Genomic DNA, 20,956 nt, shown 5'->3' with positions numbered 1-20,956 from the left:
TAAAAGAAGAGGTTGAAAAATTAAAAGCAAGAGACTTTGAAAAACCCCTTCCTTATCCAAAGACATACTCAAGGAAGGAGAAAGAAAAATAGTTTGAGCGATTTATCGAGATTTTTAAGAAGTTGGAAATCACCATACCATTCTCTGAGGCAATTCAGCAAATGTCGTCATATGCAAAATTTTTGAAGGAACTTCTCATGAAGAAAAGAAAATATTTTGAGAAGAAAACTATTGAGGTACAAGGAAATTGAAATGCAGACATACAGAAGATGTTACCTCCTAAGTTACAAGATCCAGGGAGCTTTAGCATTCCATGTACCATTGGGGAGTTAGAAGTTGGAAAAGCTTTGATTGACTTGGGAGCTAGCATTAATCTAATGCCTCTTTATATGTTCAAAAGAATTAAAGGATTAGAATTTAAGCCAACAAGGGTGACTCTTCAATTGGTAGACAGATCTCCCAAATATCCATATGGAGTGGCTGAAGATGTAATAGTAAAGGTGGATAAATTCTTGTTCCTAGTGGATTTTGTCATAATGGAGATGGAGGAGAATGAATATGCACCTTTGATTCTTGGAAGAACTTTTATGAAGACGGTCAGGATCGTGATTGATGTAGAAAATGGCAAACTTAAAGTCAGAGTACAAAATGAAGAGGTTGATTTTGATGTTTTTCAAGCTATGTCACATCCTAAAGATGATAAATCATGCTTTCAAGTAGGCCTTGTGGAAGAACTCTGTATGACGCAAGGGAATAAAGTGCGTGATTGATGAATCAATATTTTATACCATTGACTTAGTTTTTCGCGCCGAATTATGTTGATGAATTGTGCTTGATTCTTAGTTATTGTGTCATTTTCACCATTTGGGCTTAATTAGACCAATAATTCTTATTTTAATTAATTGGAATTATTTGAGCTTAATTATTCCTATTTGTATTTTTAGGGCAAATTTTGGAATTACACTATGAGACTTTTGGAAGGGCACCAAGCTATTGAAGAATTTTTACAAACTCAGTTTAGAATTAATCAAGCTTAGTTTAGTAGTTTAGAATTTATAGATCAATTTTTGTTATGTGGGCTAATTTTGCTAGAATAGACTAAGCCCATATGTAAAAAAAATGGTGACATGGCATCTAGGGTTTTCTTGGAGGTGGACCCCACCTATTTTGTAGACACATTCGGCCTTGGGAAGCTCCAGCCGTCACACTCTCATTTTTGGAGATTTTTCATCTTGCTGTGATTTGAAAAACATTCTCGTGGAGAGAAATGTGGTGGTCACTCATAGTTTTTGATGCTAGAATGAAGAGAATTATTTTCCTTTATTATTGTGTGCAAGTGCTAGAACATTAACTTTTAGTCTCTCATTGAAAGAAAAAAATGATCTTTTACATTAGAATGTTTCAGAACATCTTTTAATGTGTCAGTGGAAGGAGAATTTATTTTCATTTTGGATGCAAGAGTGATGCATTACGTTGATAGCAACAGTTTCGTCCTATCCTTCTAGGGGTGAGTGATTTGTTTTTGTTTGGTTGAAGTAAGAAGAAGGAGTTGACGTCCTGGAAGAGAGTCAAGATGCTTTTGGGTTTAGCTTAGCCGAGAAAGAGGTGTCTTTCACATCTACCCTTTTACCTTCATTCACGGTGCAAGCTTTCTCTTTTGGAGGATGATGGGACATTTGAATAGCTAGAAAAACGTTGTCCTTGGAGGAAAGGAGAGAGGGCCGATCATCTATACCTGATGTGTGGAGTACGGTGATGATTTTGAGAGAGGAAACTTTACTCATTTGCTTGGAGAAGAATAAGAGTTGTCACATCATGAGGTTTTCTCTTATTTTGTTCATGGATGAGAAGGACTTTTACATTCCATTAGTTGGGAAGCATTGAATAGCAACGGTTGCAAGGAGGACCATTCAAGTTGGTGAGCTACATCCTTGGTTTCTTGGAGAGAGAAAAAGCACAGATCCCATTGTGTGGAAAGCACTTTATTGTTTGTTGAGGAAAAAAAATGAAATGGGAGATGGTGTGAAGAGAGGTCACGGTCATGTGTTTTTTCTTTTTGTGCATCTTGATATTGACTTTGGAAGAAGAGAGGAATTCATCTTCTTTACCTCAAAAGGAAGGAGGTCACGTGATTTGGTGGAGAAAAACTATATTCACTCATTTCTTTTGATTTGGTGGAGAAAAACTATATTCTCATTGGGCTAATGTGTGATGATAGTGACTATGCCATAGGTGTTGTGTTGGGTCAAAGAAGAGAAAAGGTATTTCATGCAATTTACTATGCTAGTAAAGTATTGAATGAAGCTCAATTGAATTATGCCACTATGGAAAAAGAATTTTTGGTTATAGTCTATGCATTGGAGAAGTCTAGATCTTATCTTATTGGATCTAAAGTGATTATTTATACGGATCATGTGCCTATAAAGTATTTATTGACAAAGCCAGATTCAAAGCCACGGTTAATTAGATGGGTGCTTTTGTTACAAGAGTTTGATGTGGATATTCGTGATAAAAAGGGAAGTGAAAATTTAATTGTTGATCACTTATCTCGGCTAATCAACAACGAAGTAACAAGCAAGGAGAAGGAAATCTGGGAGTCTTTTTCAGATGAAACTCTCTTGTATATTCAGCAAAGGCCATGGTGTGCTAATATGGCTAATTTTAAAGTTGCAGGTGTTGTTCAAGAAGAATTGAATTGGCAACATAAGAAGAAGGTTTTACATGATGCTAAGCAATTCATATGGGATGATCCGTATTTATTCAAGATTGGAGCGAATAATCTTTTGAGAAGATGTGTAACGAAAGAAGAAGAAAAAGGAATTCTTTGGCATTGTCATAATTCCCCTTATGGAGGTCATTATAATTGAGAACGAACTGCTGCAAAAATTCTTCAATCAAGATTTTATTGGCCTACTCTGTTTAAAGACACTCATAATCATGCCAGAAATTGTGACAGGTGTCAAAGAACAGGGGCTATTTCAAGACGGTATGAGATGTCGTTACAAGGCATTTTTGAAGTCGAAGTTTTTGATTGTTGGGGTATTGATTTTGTTGGGCCTTTTGCACCATCTTTTAGTAATGAATATATATTGGTGGCAGTTGATTATGTGAGTAAATGGGTTGAAGCTCTAGCATGCCCTAAGAATGATGCCAATATTATGATCAAATTCTTAAAAAGGAAAATCTTTTCATGTTTTGGAACTCCCAGGGTACTCATTAGTGATGGGGGGGTCTCATTTTTGTAATGCTCAGCTTGCAAAGGTACTTAAACATTATGGGGTGAAACATAAAGTGGCAGCACCCTATCATTCCCAAACAAATGGTCAAGCTGAAGTTTCTAATAGGGAGATAAAGAGAATTCTAGAAAAGACAGTTACTTTTTCAAGGAGAGATTGGTCACATAAACTAGATGTGCTCTCTGGGCATACAGGACAACTATGAAGACTTCCATGGGAGTGTCACCTTTTCAGTTGGTATATGGTAAAACATGTCACTTGCTAGTAGAGATGGAGCATAAAGCTTTGTGGGCTTTGAAGTTTTTAAACTTTGATCCTCATGAAACTCAAAGCAAATGAAGAAGTCAACTATTGGAGCTTGAAGAGATGCGGTTAAATGCATATGACTCATCTAGGAGTTATAAGGAAAAGGTAAAATTTTATCATGACAGGAAGTTGATAAAGAGATCTTTCAACCCTGGGCAGCAGGTGTTATTATTCAATTCAAGGTTGAAGTTATATCCTGGAAAGTTGAAATCTAAATGGTCAGGACCTTTTCTAATAAAGCATGTACATCCTAATGGAATAGTTGAATGGGTAAACCCAATTGCTAGTGATCCGTAGAAAAGTTGGGTGATGAATGGTCAAAGACTCAAACATTATTTGGGAGGAGAAGTGGATCAACTTTCCACGGTGATGAAGTTGGTGGATCCGTGAGGTTATTGGGTCAAAGACTCCAACATTATCTTTCTTTTTCTTTTGTATTTTGAACTTTTAGATTAGGATGGATTTTGTTGAGTAGTGTAGGGTATGTCTGTACTTGCCTGAACACCTTTTCTGATTATGGTTTGACTTTTTTATTGCATGATGAGTGTGCTTGATGATGTTTGATGTGGATGATGATTGAGATTATGTTACATGCTGATATACAGGTAAATTGTTCACAAGTTGTGTGAACAAATGCATGATGATTTATGATTGTGATTATGATGCTAAGCAGGATGTATGATTGATATTGGAGATGTTAAGTGAGCATAGTTGTGTGAGGGTTTGAGCTCCAGAATGTTTGTTGATATATTTGCTATCACTAGTACAAAAACAGCTTATTACGTCGTTTATTTTTGGCCTTTAACGCCGCATTTCCTAGCGACGTTATAGCCAGTGATGTAAATTTACGTCGAATAATATCTGGTGACATTAATCGAACACCTTTACGTCAAATGCAGATATAATTGACGTAAAGTTAATGTCTATTATGTAGGTCGATGTTAAGATACGTCGTTTAGAATAGAGCTTGACATCCAATATTTGAATAAATATTTATTTTTAAAGAAAGATTTTTCGTCCAATGAGCAGGGGAACTGACGTAATGTTGACGGCGGCGTAGAGGATATTTGACGTAATATTTGTTGAGATTGTTGACAACACAAACTCAATGTCAAACTGGTTTTTGATGATGACAACACACTGCTTAATAACAATAAATATGTTCCAAGTTTACATGTTCAGCTGATATAACAAATTAGAATGAACAATGCTTTTGATGAACATGTTTTGTTGATTTGCAATGAATGTTCCTATGATTGATTATGTGTTACATGTATGGAACATGCTTGTATTGAAATGTGTGATAAAATGATTTTGATTACTTCTGCACATTTCTGAAGAAAAGCTCACAAGCACTTTTATGAACTTATATTTGTTGTGTCAAAGATCTAGTTCAGTCGAATACACTGGTAATGGATTCGACTATGCTAAAATCTTTGTACAGATTTTGTGAACCTGTGCTTGATGAAATTTTGAGTTGAAAATAATTTCAAAATGTTTTTTCATGTGACAGTCGACAATGTGGAACACCTATTCGACTGTATTGCTGTTATTTTCGGAATTCTGTTATGCCTACTTGCTCCAACGACTATATTTTGAAAAGTTAGTTAAGATTGACTGACTAGGTCAACTGTCTTAACTGTGAATTGATTTGGTTGACTAAGGAGCCTTTGTGTTGATTGTCTGTTATAACTATTTTAATACAGTCGACTGTATTAGTAGGCAATTCGACTGAGAATGACAGGAAAACTATAAATAGAATAGAACACGAATTGTTCTGTGACTTTTGTGATCTAACATTTTCATTGTCCTATTTCAGAGAAAGTTCTCAGTTTAGGAAGCTCCAAGAATTCTCCAAGAAGACGATGATGATCTTTCTTGAGAGAGATTCAGATTAAGGAGTCTTTTGCGCACATTGTTTGATTAATATCTGCACAAAGAAGGTGCTACTGTATTTGATCTTGAAGGCTTGGCATCCTGTGAAGACTGTTGTATCTGACTGAAGGCTTGGCAACCTGTGAAGTCTGCTGTGATACGAGTCCCTGGCAAGTGTACCAGATCGTTATCAAGTAATATAAACGGGTAAGTCCAAGTATCGTTTTCCCAAAGGAATCTTAGGCCTTAACTTTCATGTAAACAAATCTTGTAAGACTTGAGAGGAGAATAAATTTGGTGGTTATATGCAAAGAACAAAAATAAACATGCAATGCAGTTGATTCAATTGGTTTTGAGAAACTATGAATGAATGGTGTTGTTGAGGTTTACAATTTCATCTTATTCACTCTCATATATCAACTCTTCTTATTTACTTCACTTATTTATTTAATTGCCATGCACACTTTCTTATTTACCCTTAACCCAGTCCCTTGGTGAAAAGAGCCTATTTTTAATTACCGGCTTGCTATCCCTAGCCTCCCCTAGTAACCAATAATGCAATGCGATCGGAAGCAAATACAATTGACCGTCCTACCCCTATCCCTAGGCGGTATTAGCATAATCAAGGAATTTCTCACCAGTTCATGACATTATCGTACGTCCTCGTATCTATTAAGACAAACAAGTTTTAATGAATGAGTTAAACAATAAAAGCATTAAAGCAAAGATAAGAACCAAACAATTGATAAATAAGTATATGACAAGCATATGAAATAAATAAGAATTTGAATATTTGAGAGTTTCAAAAGATTACATTGTTCCCTAACAACAAAGGGTTTAGTTCACCATAATCATGGTGAAACTAGATGAAATATGATGAAAGAATGGAAGAAATAACCCTAAACTTGGTAGATTGGAGCCTAAGCATCCAAGGAACCTCCTCCAAGGTGTGTGGAATAGCTCTGGACGTTTCTCTCTGCCAAAAGAATCCCCTTCTAATTCGCACTGGGGCTATATATAAGCCAAAATAGATAACAGAAAGATTACAAAATCTAGCTAATAAAAACAGACAACCGCCCAGGCGCCTAAGTTCACCGCTTAGCGGTTTGCCTCTTACTACTTTGGTCGTCTTTGACCATTCAGTGGTTAGTTTTGCCGCTGAGCGATTTCCCTCTAATCGCTCAGCGGATCATTCTGGCGCTCAACGGCTCACTTGACCCTTCTTTTCATCATTTTTCTTCTTCTTTCATGGGTCTAAGTCCACCTTACTTTACTTCCATCTTTATTTCATCTAAAAACCCTGCAAAACAATGTAAAACAAGCATAATATTGCTAAAACCAACTTTTGTCTCTCACAGGACACAACTAAGTGTTTTACTTGATTTAAAGCTCATTATAAGCCATAAAGGGTGTGTTTTACTATCAAATTTAAGCATGAAAATAAGGGTTTTTAGACCGTTTCAACACATGCAATTAATCTCAACCCAACTCAAGGTCAATAATTTCAAATCAAGGGTTTTCATCCTGTTTAAGGCTAAGGTTCAAAAAAGGTATAATATTTTAATCACTTTGGATAAAATATGGCTAAGTAAGGGCTTCCAAACATGGCCTTAATCATATGACATAAACATGCAATTCAATCAATTATCAAGATTTAGGCAATATCATTCATGATTTCCTGTGAATAGTACATATATCAGTGAAAACTCTGGAGCTCAATACCTAACACAACATGCTTTCTCACACATCATTCATGCATCCTGCTTAGCATCACAATCACAGTCATAAACCACTATACACCTGTTCACATAACTAGTGAACCATTTACCTGGATGTCAACATGCACATAGTTTCAATCATCACCCACATTCAATCATCATCATTGAATAACTCATTATGCAATATAAAATCAAACCATCATCAGAACCAGTGTACAGGCCAAGCATAGACACAAAAAATAAAGTTCACGTAATCTAAAAATTAAAAGTACAAAAGAACCTGGGTTGCCTCCCAATAGCGCTTGTTTAACGTCATGAGCCTGATCCAAACTTGTCTAGCACTCATCAGTAAGTGCCTATCTTTCCAACACCCTTCAGTAGGTGTGCTTACTTGTATCCTTCAGCAGATACATACAAAATTTTAGCATCCCTTAGTAGATGCTACCCAAAAAATGTTTAAAATTCCAAAAAGTTACATGTCCAAAAATCCAATAACCTAAAACTAAAAATGTTTTACAACAAGTAGGATTAAATTAAATATCTTCAAGTATTTCCATTCCGGTTGGGGTCTTAATCTACCCAACTCATCAGTTGCCTTCTATCCACTCTTCTGAAGGCTTTGGTATATGGTCTTATAATCTCCACCACGCCATCTTCTTTGATTTTGTTGACAATCCACTTCCTATTTTTGAATTTCACCTGTGAACCACTTGGAAAGGATGTATCTTCTGAGTGATTGTGCCTCCTTTATCAACCTCCTCATTTTTAGGTACCTGCAAAACATTACAATTGTTAGTGTTGGTACCTATTGTGCTATCCTCATCATCCGATGTAGCTTCCCTTCTTGACTGTTTGTGTTTGGCTCTATTTTTAATTCTAACATTATTTTCTTTAGAGCCAATACATAATAGCACATGTTCTTTGTCTCTCATCAAGATTCTTCCATCATGGACACTAATAAACATCTTTGACGTTGCCATGAAAGGTCTTCCAAGAATCATTGGAATCCTCTCCTCATCATCCATGCCCATGACTATAAATCAGCCAAAAATTCTAGTTGTTCCACACGCACAACCACATTTTGCGTCATACCAAGTGGTGTTTTATTGGAACCATCCGCCACCGTCACAGTAAGATTAGACGGTTTTAATGTTAGCCCTCCAATTTTCCTCAAGAAACGCTTGGGCATCATGTTAATGCTAGATCTAGAATCTATCATGGCTCCTCCTATATCAACATCATTCACAATACATGAAAGAGTCAAACAACCTGGATCTTTTACTTTGGGCGGATAATTCTTCTTTGGAGGTTGAATATCAAATTCCTGCTCCTCTTCATCTTCAGCTAAATCTATTGTATCTCCAAGATAATATTTCATTCTTTCAGCATATGCAGGAATCTGTTGGATTACTGAAGGCACTATAGTCACTTGATTAAAGATTTCTCTAATCTGCCCATTGTGACTGAATCTTGCTTCCTCTTCTTCCTCACCTTCACTACTATCTAGCTCAACAATTTCTTTTTCCTCTTCTTCCTCATCACTACTTCCAATCTCCACATCTTCCCTTTCAGCCTTTCATTTACTCTTTGAAACAACAACTTTGCATTCCTCTTTAGGGTTAACATCAGTGTTAGCCCTAAATTGGTTCTTCTTAGTGGTTTCTACCCTTTTTGACAACTGACCAATTTTCATCTCCAGGGATCTGAAACTAGCTTGGTCACTTGCATGATTATACTCACACACCTTCAGAAATTTGTCAAATCTCGCATTTAGTTCCCTAACAATTTCTGTCAAGTGAGTAACATGTTGCCACATGGGTGAGGGTTGATGCGGCCTGAAACCACCTATTTGCCCTGATGGGTTGTTCTGTGTCTGACCAATACTAGGATGGTTCTTCCAACCTTGGCTAGAATTGCCTTGGTTGAAGTTCCCCTACCTGTTCTAGAACTGATTCCCCATGTAATTGGCTTCCTGCTGCATCTCCTCAGGCAAAGCAAATTGACCATTGATATGGTCACCACCATAGAAATCACATAGTTGCTGCGTTAGGGAGACATTACGTATCTCCTTAGGAAGCTGTGAAATAATCTTTGTCAAGTTGTCTAGCTTTTGAGTCAGAAGATGGTTTTGAGCTAGCATGGAATCATCTGCGACTCCTCTCTTCTGTATAGGTGCGCCCCTTTAACTGACTGTTTCCTGTTCATTAGCAGCCATACTCTCTATCAAGTCATAGGCTTCATCTTCAGTCTTCTGCTTGATATCATCTGCGACCTACTTGTTATAAGACGTCTCTTGGGTCAAGTCCACAAGGACTTTGACACAACTTAAAGAGAAAATATTTTTTACACTAGATGTCTTATAGCTAGCAAGGTTTGCTCCATGATCATAGACGGGAGAAGTTGCACTAATGTGGCTAGCACACGCGTAGTGGACAAACTCAAGCTACCCACCATAGCGCATGCCAAGCCTTACAAACTTCAATGGCTAAGTGAGGAGGGTGAAATCTTGGTAAACAAGCAAGTCCATATTTCCTTTTCTATTGGCAAGTATCAAGGTGAGGTTCTTTGTGATGTTGTACCCATGGAAGCAACTCACATTTTATTAGGAAGACCATGGCAATTTGATAGAAATTTTCAACATGATGGTCTTACTAATAGCATGTCTTTTACTTACGAAGGGCGCAAGGTAGTCTTAAAACCTCTGACTCCAAAGGAAATACATGAGGACCACCTCATCATGAAGTCCACGACAGGTGAAGAAAAGGAGAAGGTCAAGCTTAATTGTCTCATATCTCATAAAGAGGTCCTTCAAGATAGAAAAGAGGATAAAGAAACAAAAGAAAGGAAAGAAAGAGAGGAAAGAGAAAAAGAAGAAAATGAGAGGAAAGAAAAAGAGGAGAAAGCAACAAAAGAAAAAGAAGAAATTGTGAGAGAAAAGGAGAAGGAAAACGTCCTAGTTACAAAGGAAGTGTAACTACAGGCACCTTCTACTCCCATCTTTCTACAAGATTCAAGCCATGACAGGGGTGTTTTTTCATCCTTCCACTTTTATCCAATTATTAAGCTTTCTTCTTTTTCTAAAAGCTTTTGTGAAAATATCCCACCTTTCTCATCTCTTTTTATCACTTCTTCACACACCATTTCCATCCCACATCTTGAGTTAATGTATTCTTTTTTACACTTAACTTAAGACAAAAATAAAATTTTTTCAAAAGAAGGAGTTTTAGTTTTCCTTAAGGAAATAAATCCAATTTCAAAAACTCATTTTATCAATATTCCTTTTCTATATACATTGTTTGGTAAACATCAATTTATTCACAAAATGTTAGGTGTTTTTTGCAGGTTAACATTTGATCCAGGAGGAGTTTCCTTTAGATTATAAACAAATAAGTCATTAATCTCTCTTTGTTGCAGTTTTTTTAAGATTCGAGGTCGAATCCTCTCCAAACTGGGGGATGATATGATCATAGATGGGGCAACAATGAAGAGCTTTTAGAGTGACAAAAAGAATAAAAAAGAATAGTGTAGGTTTCATGGGCTTGTATTTTGCCTCTTTACTTTCGTTTCATTTCTAGTAAGGAAACGTTTATAAACTCTTCATTTTCCTTTAGTACAAGCAATGTGGGACTTCACATAGCTTGAACTTAAAAGAAAAGAAGAGTAATTCGTTTTCCATAGCTTGTAGTACTAGATAACATAGCTAGCTTTCATATTTTGAGCAATATGGGACTCAAAAGCCCCTAGAGGATGTGCAGCAGCTGCTAGTCGGCCTCCACACTCAAAAGTCCCACATCTCCTAGATCTAGCTTCCAAGCTCATTCCAAAGGCTATATAAGAAGGCTTAAGGGTCTCCTTTTTGTACCTTACTTTGAATGAATTGAAATTTGAGTTGATTTGCACTTTTGCAGTCTTCTTTTGAGATAGCATTATATCTCCAAAGTCCCTAGTTTGGGCAGACCTTATCTTGCTCAAGCAAGTGGCGGTCCTCCTTTGGTGCTTATCTTGGAGTTTCCTTCAAGTGGCGCATCTTCAAGTCATAAGTTTCCTCTTTCTTAATCTCTTCCATTTTTAATTTCTTTTCCATTCTCTTAAATGTCATTTAGAATATTGTCTCTAGGCATGCACTTCCCCATTAAGTAGTGACTCAAACATATGTGAACGTATTATCCACTCTCGGGAAGTTAGAGGTAGACAACAAATTCTTCTCCAAATAACTTCATGTCTTCTTAATTAATGAATAGCCAATCATATGTTATGCAATGTAACCTCGAGTTTATTCAAAACTTTCCAATAATAGATATTAGTTTATTATTGCATCTTGTTTCCTTGAATTTTCTTAAGGTGTTTTTGCTTGTTGATGTAAAATTCAGAGTTTTCCTAAAGAGTCATGGGCAATAGGAGTGTTGAGTGATGGTGATAAGCTGACAGAAGAATACTATCTAAAAGAAAAAATGTCAAACCGTTAAGTATTCCAATCCAATTACTTTGGACAAATTATATATATTGATAAGTATCTAACAACCAACGTGAAACAACGTAGTGCATTCCCTAAAAACCAAGATTAATTATTGTAACAGAGGAATATAGCAACATATCTTTGCTGCAATCCAAGGTCTCTTGCTAGATGCAACTTCTTTCTAGGCTATAGCCTTCACTTTGTCTCAAACATGGTTTCCAATGAATTGATTTGATCATCACTGAACCTTCTTGTGTTGTTGCTACTGGTGTAAGTTTCTTCCTCTGCACCCTCTGCTAAATAAGTATATTCCATGTTGATATATGAGACTAAAGGGCCTTTACTTGAAAATTACATGAAATGTTGGGCATACATTGATCAGTTTGGTAAAATTGCACCTGGCTAGAAATTCCTAAGTCGAAGCTCCAAGTCTAACTTTTCCTCTTGGTGTTTAATCAACCCTATTCCTAATTCCAAATTAATGTTTTTCTCATATTGTCCTTGAAACCCTTGTGCTCCTCCTCCTCCACACAACCCTTCGTTTCCTCGTCACCCGTTGTGTTGCTACTTGTCATCATCATCTTAATTTCGTAGCTTTTAGGACTCAAAAGGGGAGACTGAGAATGAGAAGGTGTGAGTCTTGGTTTCTTGTCTTGACTGGTAGAACCTGGGAAGGGTGGTGCAGAAGAAAAATTGAGACAAGGAGTGCAAAGTGGAGAAGGATGTGGACAGTTCAAAGACTGATCAGATAAAGGAGATGGTGAAGAACATGTTGGAAGAAGAGTTGGGTTATTAGGTTTAGTGCTAGGGTTATTAGGTTTATTCGCCCACACTTTATTTCCCTTTTGTCTAAAAATTTTCAAAAGTGTCCAAGAAGTCTCTGCCTTGATTACACATAATAGTTAGAGGGTAAATTACAGGTATTCTGAATGTGATTTGGAGTTTTTAGCTTTGGCTGATTTTGATTTGAAAAATGTCACATTCTCCACATGTTTCTCCTTTCTCCAAGTCAGTTCAAATACCCTTCACTTACCCACCTATTAAACTTCACCCTTAAATGTAAATGTGTAATGGATAAAGTTCAGGTATGAATATCTTCGCACCTTAGACATTGCAGTAAACTCTCTACAGCAGCTGCCTCTTGCATAGCCTCAGTCGCTGCTACCTGTGTTGTATCTCTCTGCACCATTACTTACTGTAACAACTGTGAACATAGAAAAAGAATGAAACAATATAGTTAGTTATGCTTTTGCACACCAGTTTATATAAAGAAACAATATGGTTAAGAATTTATAATCTGAGCAGAAGTTAAAGTAAGGTCATATAATATTCTGAATAATGTATCCAGTGAGTAAGGATATATATTTGGAACAATCACATGATCCAACTTTATACCTGCAGAACACTTATTCTATGGTATACATTATACTTATTTGAGTTGTTTCTGTATATCTCACGAGACAATATTTTTAAAACACCTCTGCCTTCTTTTCTCTTTTCTATTGCAATTCAGTGGACAATATATGCTTCGACAGCCAGGAACCAAAGAAGTACAATGTGAACGTAAAGGAGTTCTTAATTGATATACCTTTCCAAGCTTTGAAATAGATGATGGGAAGCCCATTGAACAGTCGCATCTGTCACTTTTCTATTAGTTAGAGAAACTTTGACCAAATTTCCAGGGAGGTTAGGAACTTCTACTTTCTTTCTGGTGGAAGTTCTTTGCTTGCTCGACTTTTCTGGTTCTGCTGTAGTTCCATTAGCATTAGCCTTCTTTGCAGACGTTTGAGTCTTGAGTTGTTCCTTACGGGGTTTTGTTGGTGCTTGAATCTTCTCCTCCTCTTTAGACGGCCCATTTCCGATTGAAATGCTTCTTCTCCTAGGAGTCTAGTAGAACAAAAAATTAAGGGAAAAGGTATATGTAGCTGTTTAATTAACTCAATCCATAATCTCTGATACTGACTAAAGTTAATAGCAGATTATTCCGCATAAAATTTCAAAAGCAAAAAAATAAAAAAGGAACAATTACTCCAACAAGCCTATATCATATGGCAGCTTATGCTGATACTGTTGCACTTGAGTGACTTTCAACAAAATTTCAGTATTTGACTTCAAAAGAATATAGGTAACTCTCAAACCAATTTAATCACTACAAACATTTCTCCTTCACACATTTTCTTCTGTTAACATTAGTTTCAAAGTGAGTTTGTTAATATAAAATTACGTGTATAACTTATAAGGAACCTATTAAAAATGAACTAAATACTTAAAAAGAATTTCCTCATGAAAATGCATTTGAAATACCACCAGGAAACCCCTGGTATGCGACAACATTAGTAATAAGAAACTAACACACACGTCAAGTAAAGAGAAGCCTCTGTTGTTAGCATGATTCATGTGTATTTTTTTATCTTTTTGTGCGCTTGATTCAAAAGCACCATAATAGACTCAAGAATGTGTATGTTTATTAGATTTATTATGTTTTACTTAGATAAGTTGAGAATTCAAGTATCAAATTACATAGATTATGTAAAAAATGAATTATATGTTGTCAAGATTCTTGACGAGTTTTAAAATTGAATGAATGTAATGAAAAAGATAATGTTGTAAACCAAATTACTAAGGAAGAGTTAGCCAAACGTAAGATACAATTACAATCAAGCATTGATTAGGGTTCCTCTTCCAAATATCAATTTGAAGGTTTCATCTCCAAGCTATTAATTTTTATCCTTTATGTTTTTGTAATTTATTGTCTTTAGTTGTATTATTTTGTGATTATTCATGTTTTTTCTTCCAAATATGGTTATTAGAATGAAATTATCCTTTTTTTCAAGTATGGAAATTGAGATTACCCACTTTAGCCATGTTCTTCATTGTAGATATAAAACATATATACAAAACCATAAGTGTTTTATTTGTTGTCTTTTAGGAATAAGAGTAGTACGTAGGAGGAACATTGAGAATGACCTTTGTATATAGGAAGAAAATGCAAATAATCACATTTAATGTAAGAGAAGTTGACCTATGTTTTTTTGTTTTATGATTGCTATATTTATAAGGAATTGATTGTGTTGTTGGTTTTGTAGAATTTGGCTTAGTAAAATTGATCAAAGCTACATGGTGCAAAGGCTAGCTAGAGTATAATCTGATATTATGTGTCTTTGGTTTCAATGAGTTTGATTATTGTATTTAATTTGCAGTTTCGACATCAATTGGATAACTATGAGCGCGGTTATTTTTTGTAATGAAACACATGCACACTATTATTTGTACAAACATTATTGAATCATGGAATAAGATATTAAAACACTAACTAAATACTTATCTAACTATTCATTACAATATTGTTTTAACTCTATTATTTTATTTGTAAATCTTTAATGATTCGTTAAAAACATTAGAACGAATTGGATACTTTTATTTTAAGTGTTAGTAGAAACTTGGCTACAATTTAGTACGTTAATGTAATATTTGGATTTAATATATAGTTTGATGTATTAAATATTATTAGATAATTTAATGTTTGAAATGAATTCTATTTTCTTAGTTCAATTGAATTTTTCATTTGAAACTATATTGATTATAAATTAATTGGATGAGATGATAAATGTAATAATGAATTTTTTTGATGATTGTAAATTGATTGGATGTCAAATGTAATAATGAATTTTTTTTAAAAAAATCAATTTTTTATGACGTACATTATAATGTACGTCTTAATAGGTTGATTTTGAAAACCATATATTATTATAGGTGAAAAATTGTTCGTCATAATAGATTCATCATATTATGATTGGTAAAAATATCTACATCATGAAACATCAAATATTATAACAGGTAATTCCAATTATGTCATAATATGTTTCACCATATTATGACATATAAATGAACACTTGTCACAATAGACTGGGTGTATTATGACTGGTACCAAAATTTATGTCATAATATGTTAAATCAATTATGATGTAATTTTCTACTATGTCACAAAATATGCAAATCTATTATGACGCCTAGAACTATGACCCTTGTTCACCTGTCATAATAGATCATTTTTACCTGTCATAAAATGTTATTTTTGCACTAGTGACATAGTTTGCCTTTTATAAAATTTAATTTTGGTAGACCAATTACTAAGTCTCTTATGCCACAACCATGAATTTTCTTCTTTCGCTACTAAACATGAAATATTTTTATTTGAAACATTTTCCAAATCAATTAAATAAATATTCGTAATCCTAATACCTTTCAAAGCAATTTCAAAAGAATCTTTTTCATGGACAGTGCAATAATTGGGTTCGAATGTTACCTTGAAACCTTTGTCACATAATTGGCTAATATTGAGAAGATTATGCTTTAAACCTTCTACAAATAGTACATCTTTGATCATCAAGGTATTTACACTTCCTATGTCTCCTACTCCAAGGATTTTTCCCTTGTTATTGTCACCATATGTACATAGTCTTGTTCTTTCTTCCGGATGTTTGAGAGTTTCTTAATATCACATGTCATGTGCCTTGAGCAATCACAAGGTACCACATGGACTTCCTAGATTAAGAACTCATCTGCAAAATAGAAAGAGAACAAGCTATTTTTGGTACCCAATCACTATGACCTTTGGGTTAGTTAGACAAATATTTTAAATTATTTTATAAGTCAAGTTCCACAAGGAACACCATTATATTTTATCTTGCATTTATTTGATGTATGATCCTTATTCATACAATAGAAACAAGTAGCAACATTTGGTTTCCTATTATTATTAGTTCCATGTTCTACCCAAATTTTACGGGTTCTATTATTTTTAATTTTAAAATTATAGTCATAATAGTATTTCAATTATATCTTAGAACATATTTTATTTTATTTTTATAATTATAATCCTGATAATTATAATTATATTTAGGAATATTTTTAATTTTATTACCATAACTATAATCGTAGTAATTATAATTATTTTTTGGAACATGTTTAACAATCTTTTAATTTTTGAATTATATTCAACGTTGGTTGTTTTATTTAAAGACATCTTTTTATTTAAACAATAAATACATTCTTCACTTAGCATATTTACCTTTCTCATAATATAATATTTTATTTTTCAAATCTTTATTTTCTTCAAGAATATTTTCATAATTTGATTTTAATTCTTTAAATTCCTTTTTTAATTTTTTATGAGCATTATCTAATTTCTCTTATTCAAAAAATAATTCCTTATATGTGTCAAACAATTCACTCTCACTATAATCTGAATCTTCAGAATCGCTACAGATACTTCCTTAATTTTCAAAGATATCATCATTAACCATCAAACATATGTTGTCTTGTTCATTTGAGTCCCTTGAGCTTGTTGTAGAATCATTGTCTTCCTCCCAACCAATATATGCCTTCTTTTTCTTGAAGAACTTCTTTTGGCCTCTTTCTTCACCCTTCTCTTGGACTCACTGATTGTAGTCACTTTTGGTTGTGTTTACTGGATCGACAAGTGTATCGAAGTAATATAAAATGGTAAGACAAAGTATCGTATCCCAGAAGACTCTCGGTGCTAGACAGTCGTGTGATAACAAAAAGACTTAAAGAAAACGAGATCATTGGTTTCAGATGCAAAGATATAAAATTAAATATGAATTCAATTGGATCAATAGCATAGTAGCAGAATATTAAACGGATGTTGGTTAATATAAGATGTGTATGTTGTTGGGGTTAGGTTTCACCAAGTTTCCTCTCATGTTTTAATGTTAAGACTTCTTCTTTATGCATTAATGTTAACATGACTCACTAAATCACCTAAACCCGATCCCTCGCGAATAAGCTTGTCCCAAATTACCAGTTCATGAAATTCCTAACATTCCTAGTAATAAGATGTGAAGATCAAGAGCTTTAAAACGACCAAGACTCATACCCTCATCCCTGAGAAATATTACTCTTGGGAATAATTCAACAAGAACCTGAATTGTAAGAAACCTCGTGACACTTATGCAATTCATAAATCATGCTAATGAATGAGTTAAACATAGCAAGCGTTGAAACAAATGAATTACTCTAACAATTAATGAAAAAGCATATATTATTAAAAATAAATTCAAATACATGAGAGTTCACAATCCCCCAAAAACAAATAGAGTTTTGTTCCCCATAGACATGGAGAAACTAGATGAACAATGGAAGAGAATGAGATAGAAAAACCCTAAAAATTGAGAAAAGGAGCTCCCGCATCCAAATCTGCCTTCTAGAGGGTGAAAGAGTGTGCTGCTACACTCTTCTCTGCTAAAGATACCAAACCTTGAGTGCCTGGATCCTTTAAATAGAGTCGGAACATAGTAGAAAAAGGGCCCAGTCCAATAGAGTCAAAGCAGAGTAGAAATTGAGCTTGATCCATGACGCACGATGCTCACACGGCGCCTGGGCGATGGACGATTGTCATGTAGGGCTTGAGCCTCCAAGAGGGATGCCCAAGCCTCGAGGCCCGATGCTTAAGCGCCCAAAAGAGGCACCCAGGCAGTGGACGTCAGATTTCAGTGCCTGAGCTTCCATCCAGGGCGCCTAAGCTGCGTGCTGTCTCTCCTTATAAGGCTTTTCCAAGACTTTTTGAGCTACATTTCCTTGGCTCTTCATCTCTGCTGTTAGTATTACCTCATTCTCTATCAAAACAAGGGGAATTAGTCATAAAGTCATTAAATTCAACCTCAACTCTCTTATTCACACAACTTAACATTATTCCAAGCAAGTTTCTAAAGTAGAAAAGGATGCATTCAGTGTCAGAATTACATCATAGATAACGGTATTTTCAACTGTTATCAGATTGCCGAGACGTGTCCAAAGATTTAAGAATTTTGATATTTAATTCATCATTTTCAAAGGACTTACCTAACCCAATGAGATGATTCACTATATGCGTGAAGCACTTCTAGACATCTATAATTGTTTCCCCTTGCTTCGTGCCGAACATTTCATACTCTTGGATTAGAGTATTTCTTGTGGCTCTTCTAACATTATTAGTTCCTTTATGGGTGACTCTCAACATCTCCCACATTTCTTAAGCATTTTTACAGGTTGAGATCTTGTAAACCTCATCAACAGTTAGAGCAGATAAAATAATATTACGAGCCTTAACGTCATGTTGGAATCCTCTTCTATCTTTAGCATTCCATTGTTCTTGTGGTTTTGGTTCCTCCAAATTGTTAATAACCATAGTAGGAACAAAAGGACCATTTGTGAGAATTTCCCAAATCTCACACTATCAATAGATTCCATGAAAATTTACATTCTTACTTTCCAAAAAGCGTAGTTTTCTCTAGTAAATAATAGAGGTCTATTGATAGAGGTACCCTCAACAAAGGTTTAATGTTACCATGTCATTTTGAATTACTATCAAAGCAAACTTTGATACCAATTGTTAGAGCGGTGCAGTTGAATGATTAACGCGTTCAACAAACCAAGAGGGGGTGAATTGGTTTCTTATCACAAATCATTCTTTTAATAATTTTCTCGTAAATATAAAACTTCCTTAAAACAATTTAAACAAATTTAAAGAGTAAGGAAGAAAGAAAATTGTACAGGTAATTTTTATACTAGTTCGGATCACAGAGATCCTAAATTGAGTTGTTAATCTCAACCGAGATTTAATGCTTCACTAGCATAAACCAACAAACTGTTACAATTCCAAAGAAAATAAAACACTTTAAGGTTAGAACATCACTCCTTTTACCCCAAGAGATGAAACTCACTTCCCTTGTAACCCATAAGGAATGAACTCCTCTGAATGCTTCACGAAGGATGACCACCTCCTTTGGATCTTTATAAAGGATGATAGACTTTCAACTCAACAACAACTAACAACACTCAATTACACTCCCAGTGAAAGTTCTCACTCTATGCCAACACGCCAAGTTCTCAAAACCACATCACAAGGGTTCCACAAACCCTATAACACTTATCACCGTTGTAAGGTTTTTAATGTGTAATAATCGATTATCCTAATATATTCTCATAATTGCTTGTGATAATCAATTATGGCAAGTCATAATCGATTATTGATAATCAATTATCATAAGTGGTAATCAATTATCTTGAGTATAAAATGAGGTTTTCTGATACAAAACGATTTTTAACGCATCCAACCAAAAAATACACAGAATCAAATATAAGCTACATCTTATATATCAAGCTACTAAAATATAAAAGCTTTAATATAAAAAAAAAAACAAGTGTTCATGAAGATCTTCCTACAAGAAGAGCACTTAAGACTTAACTTTGAGATATCATCAAAATTTCTACTCTCCAGCTTTATGCTAACAATGTAGATTTCACCTGTCATAATAAGTTGTCATAAAAAGCGTTATTTTCATTAGTGAATGAGTAAGTCGATATTTTGACGATAATATCTAATATACAAGAAATTTTTTTAATGTTGTCTAACTTTCTTTGTTTGTTTTTTAATGTTATCTTACTTTGTTCTAGTTTTTCAATGCAGTTAGTTCTAAAAGAAAAGAAAAAAAAAGCTTTTGTTCAATGACCTATATACCAGGTAATTAATTTTTCTCGAGATTTGTATATATAAATTGTTCTAGGTTTATTTAATATTATTATGTGTTATTTAATTATTATTTGTTTGACAATTATCTAATTAAATTAATTCCTTGACTTATTTCTAGGTCTGATTTTTAAAATAATTAGTTGTTATCAAGTTAAGAGTAGTGTTTCTCGTCAAAGATAATTACCTTTTAAATACAAAACTTTAATAAGTGAATCTGTGACATCCCAATTATATTTTAAATACAAAACTTTAATAAGTGAATCTGTGACATCCCAATTATATGACAAGGATATATAATATAAAGATGTCATCAAATATAATACTGGAAAACAATTAGATAAGTAATTAGGATTACAGTCATCCTTGAAATAGCGTTAGAATTTAAACTTTAAGTAAAAGAGGTCTAAATTTAAAACTTAAACATAATGAGTATTTCAAAATAATATAAAGTAGGTAGAACTCCTAAGGAACTAGGTTGCAGCATCAGCGTCCTCAAGCTCTTGCTCTAGGGGAACCTCCTCAACATCTGCTCACATCCAAGTGGATGATCATCGCAAAAGGAAACATACACAAACAGTACAAACAAGCAAGGGTGAGTGTTAAGCCACTAGCAAGTGTGTCAGATCGTTATCAAGTAATATAATTGGTAAACCCAATATTGTTCTTCCCAAAGGACTCTTAGGCCTTACTTTTCATGTAAACAAATCGCGTAAGACTTGAGAAAAGAATTAATTTGGTGGTTATATGCAAAGAAAAAAAATAAACATGCAAATGCAGTTGATTCAATTGGTTTTAAGAAATTATGGATGAATGGTGTTGTTGGGGTTTACAA

General features: G+C 34.4%; 1 protein-coding gene across 1 annotated transcript; it reads left to right on the top strand.

Moving 5' to 3' along the window:
* The first annotated feature begins 269 nt into the window (after positions 1-269).
* LOC106770385 lies at positions 270-770 on the top strand. Its single transcript, XM_014656199.1, has one exon. It carries the CDS (start codon positions 270-272, stop codon positions 768-770), a length of 501 nt encoding a protein of 166 aa, XP_014511685.1.
* Positions 771-20,956: the final 20,186 nt, after the last annotated feature.

The sequence above is a fragment of the Vigna radiata genome, chromosome 8, assembly GCF_000741045.1.
Source record: "Vigna radiata var. radiata cultivar VC1973A chromosome 8, Vradiata_ver6, whole genome shotgun sequence".
NCBI classification, from domain to species: Eukaryota; Viridiplantae; Streptophyta; class Magnoliopsida; order Fabales; family Fabaceae; genus Vigna; species Vigna radiata.
This window is presented reverse-complemented; position numbering and strand designations above follow the sequence as displayed.

Excerpts from the sequence above, each read along its gene's own strand:
- LOC106770385 (XM_014656199.1), top strand. The coding sequence starts at position 270 with ATGTTACCTCCTAAGTTACAAGATCCAGGGAGCTTTAGCATTCCATGT.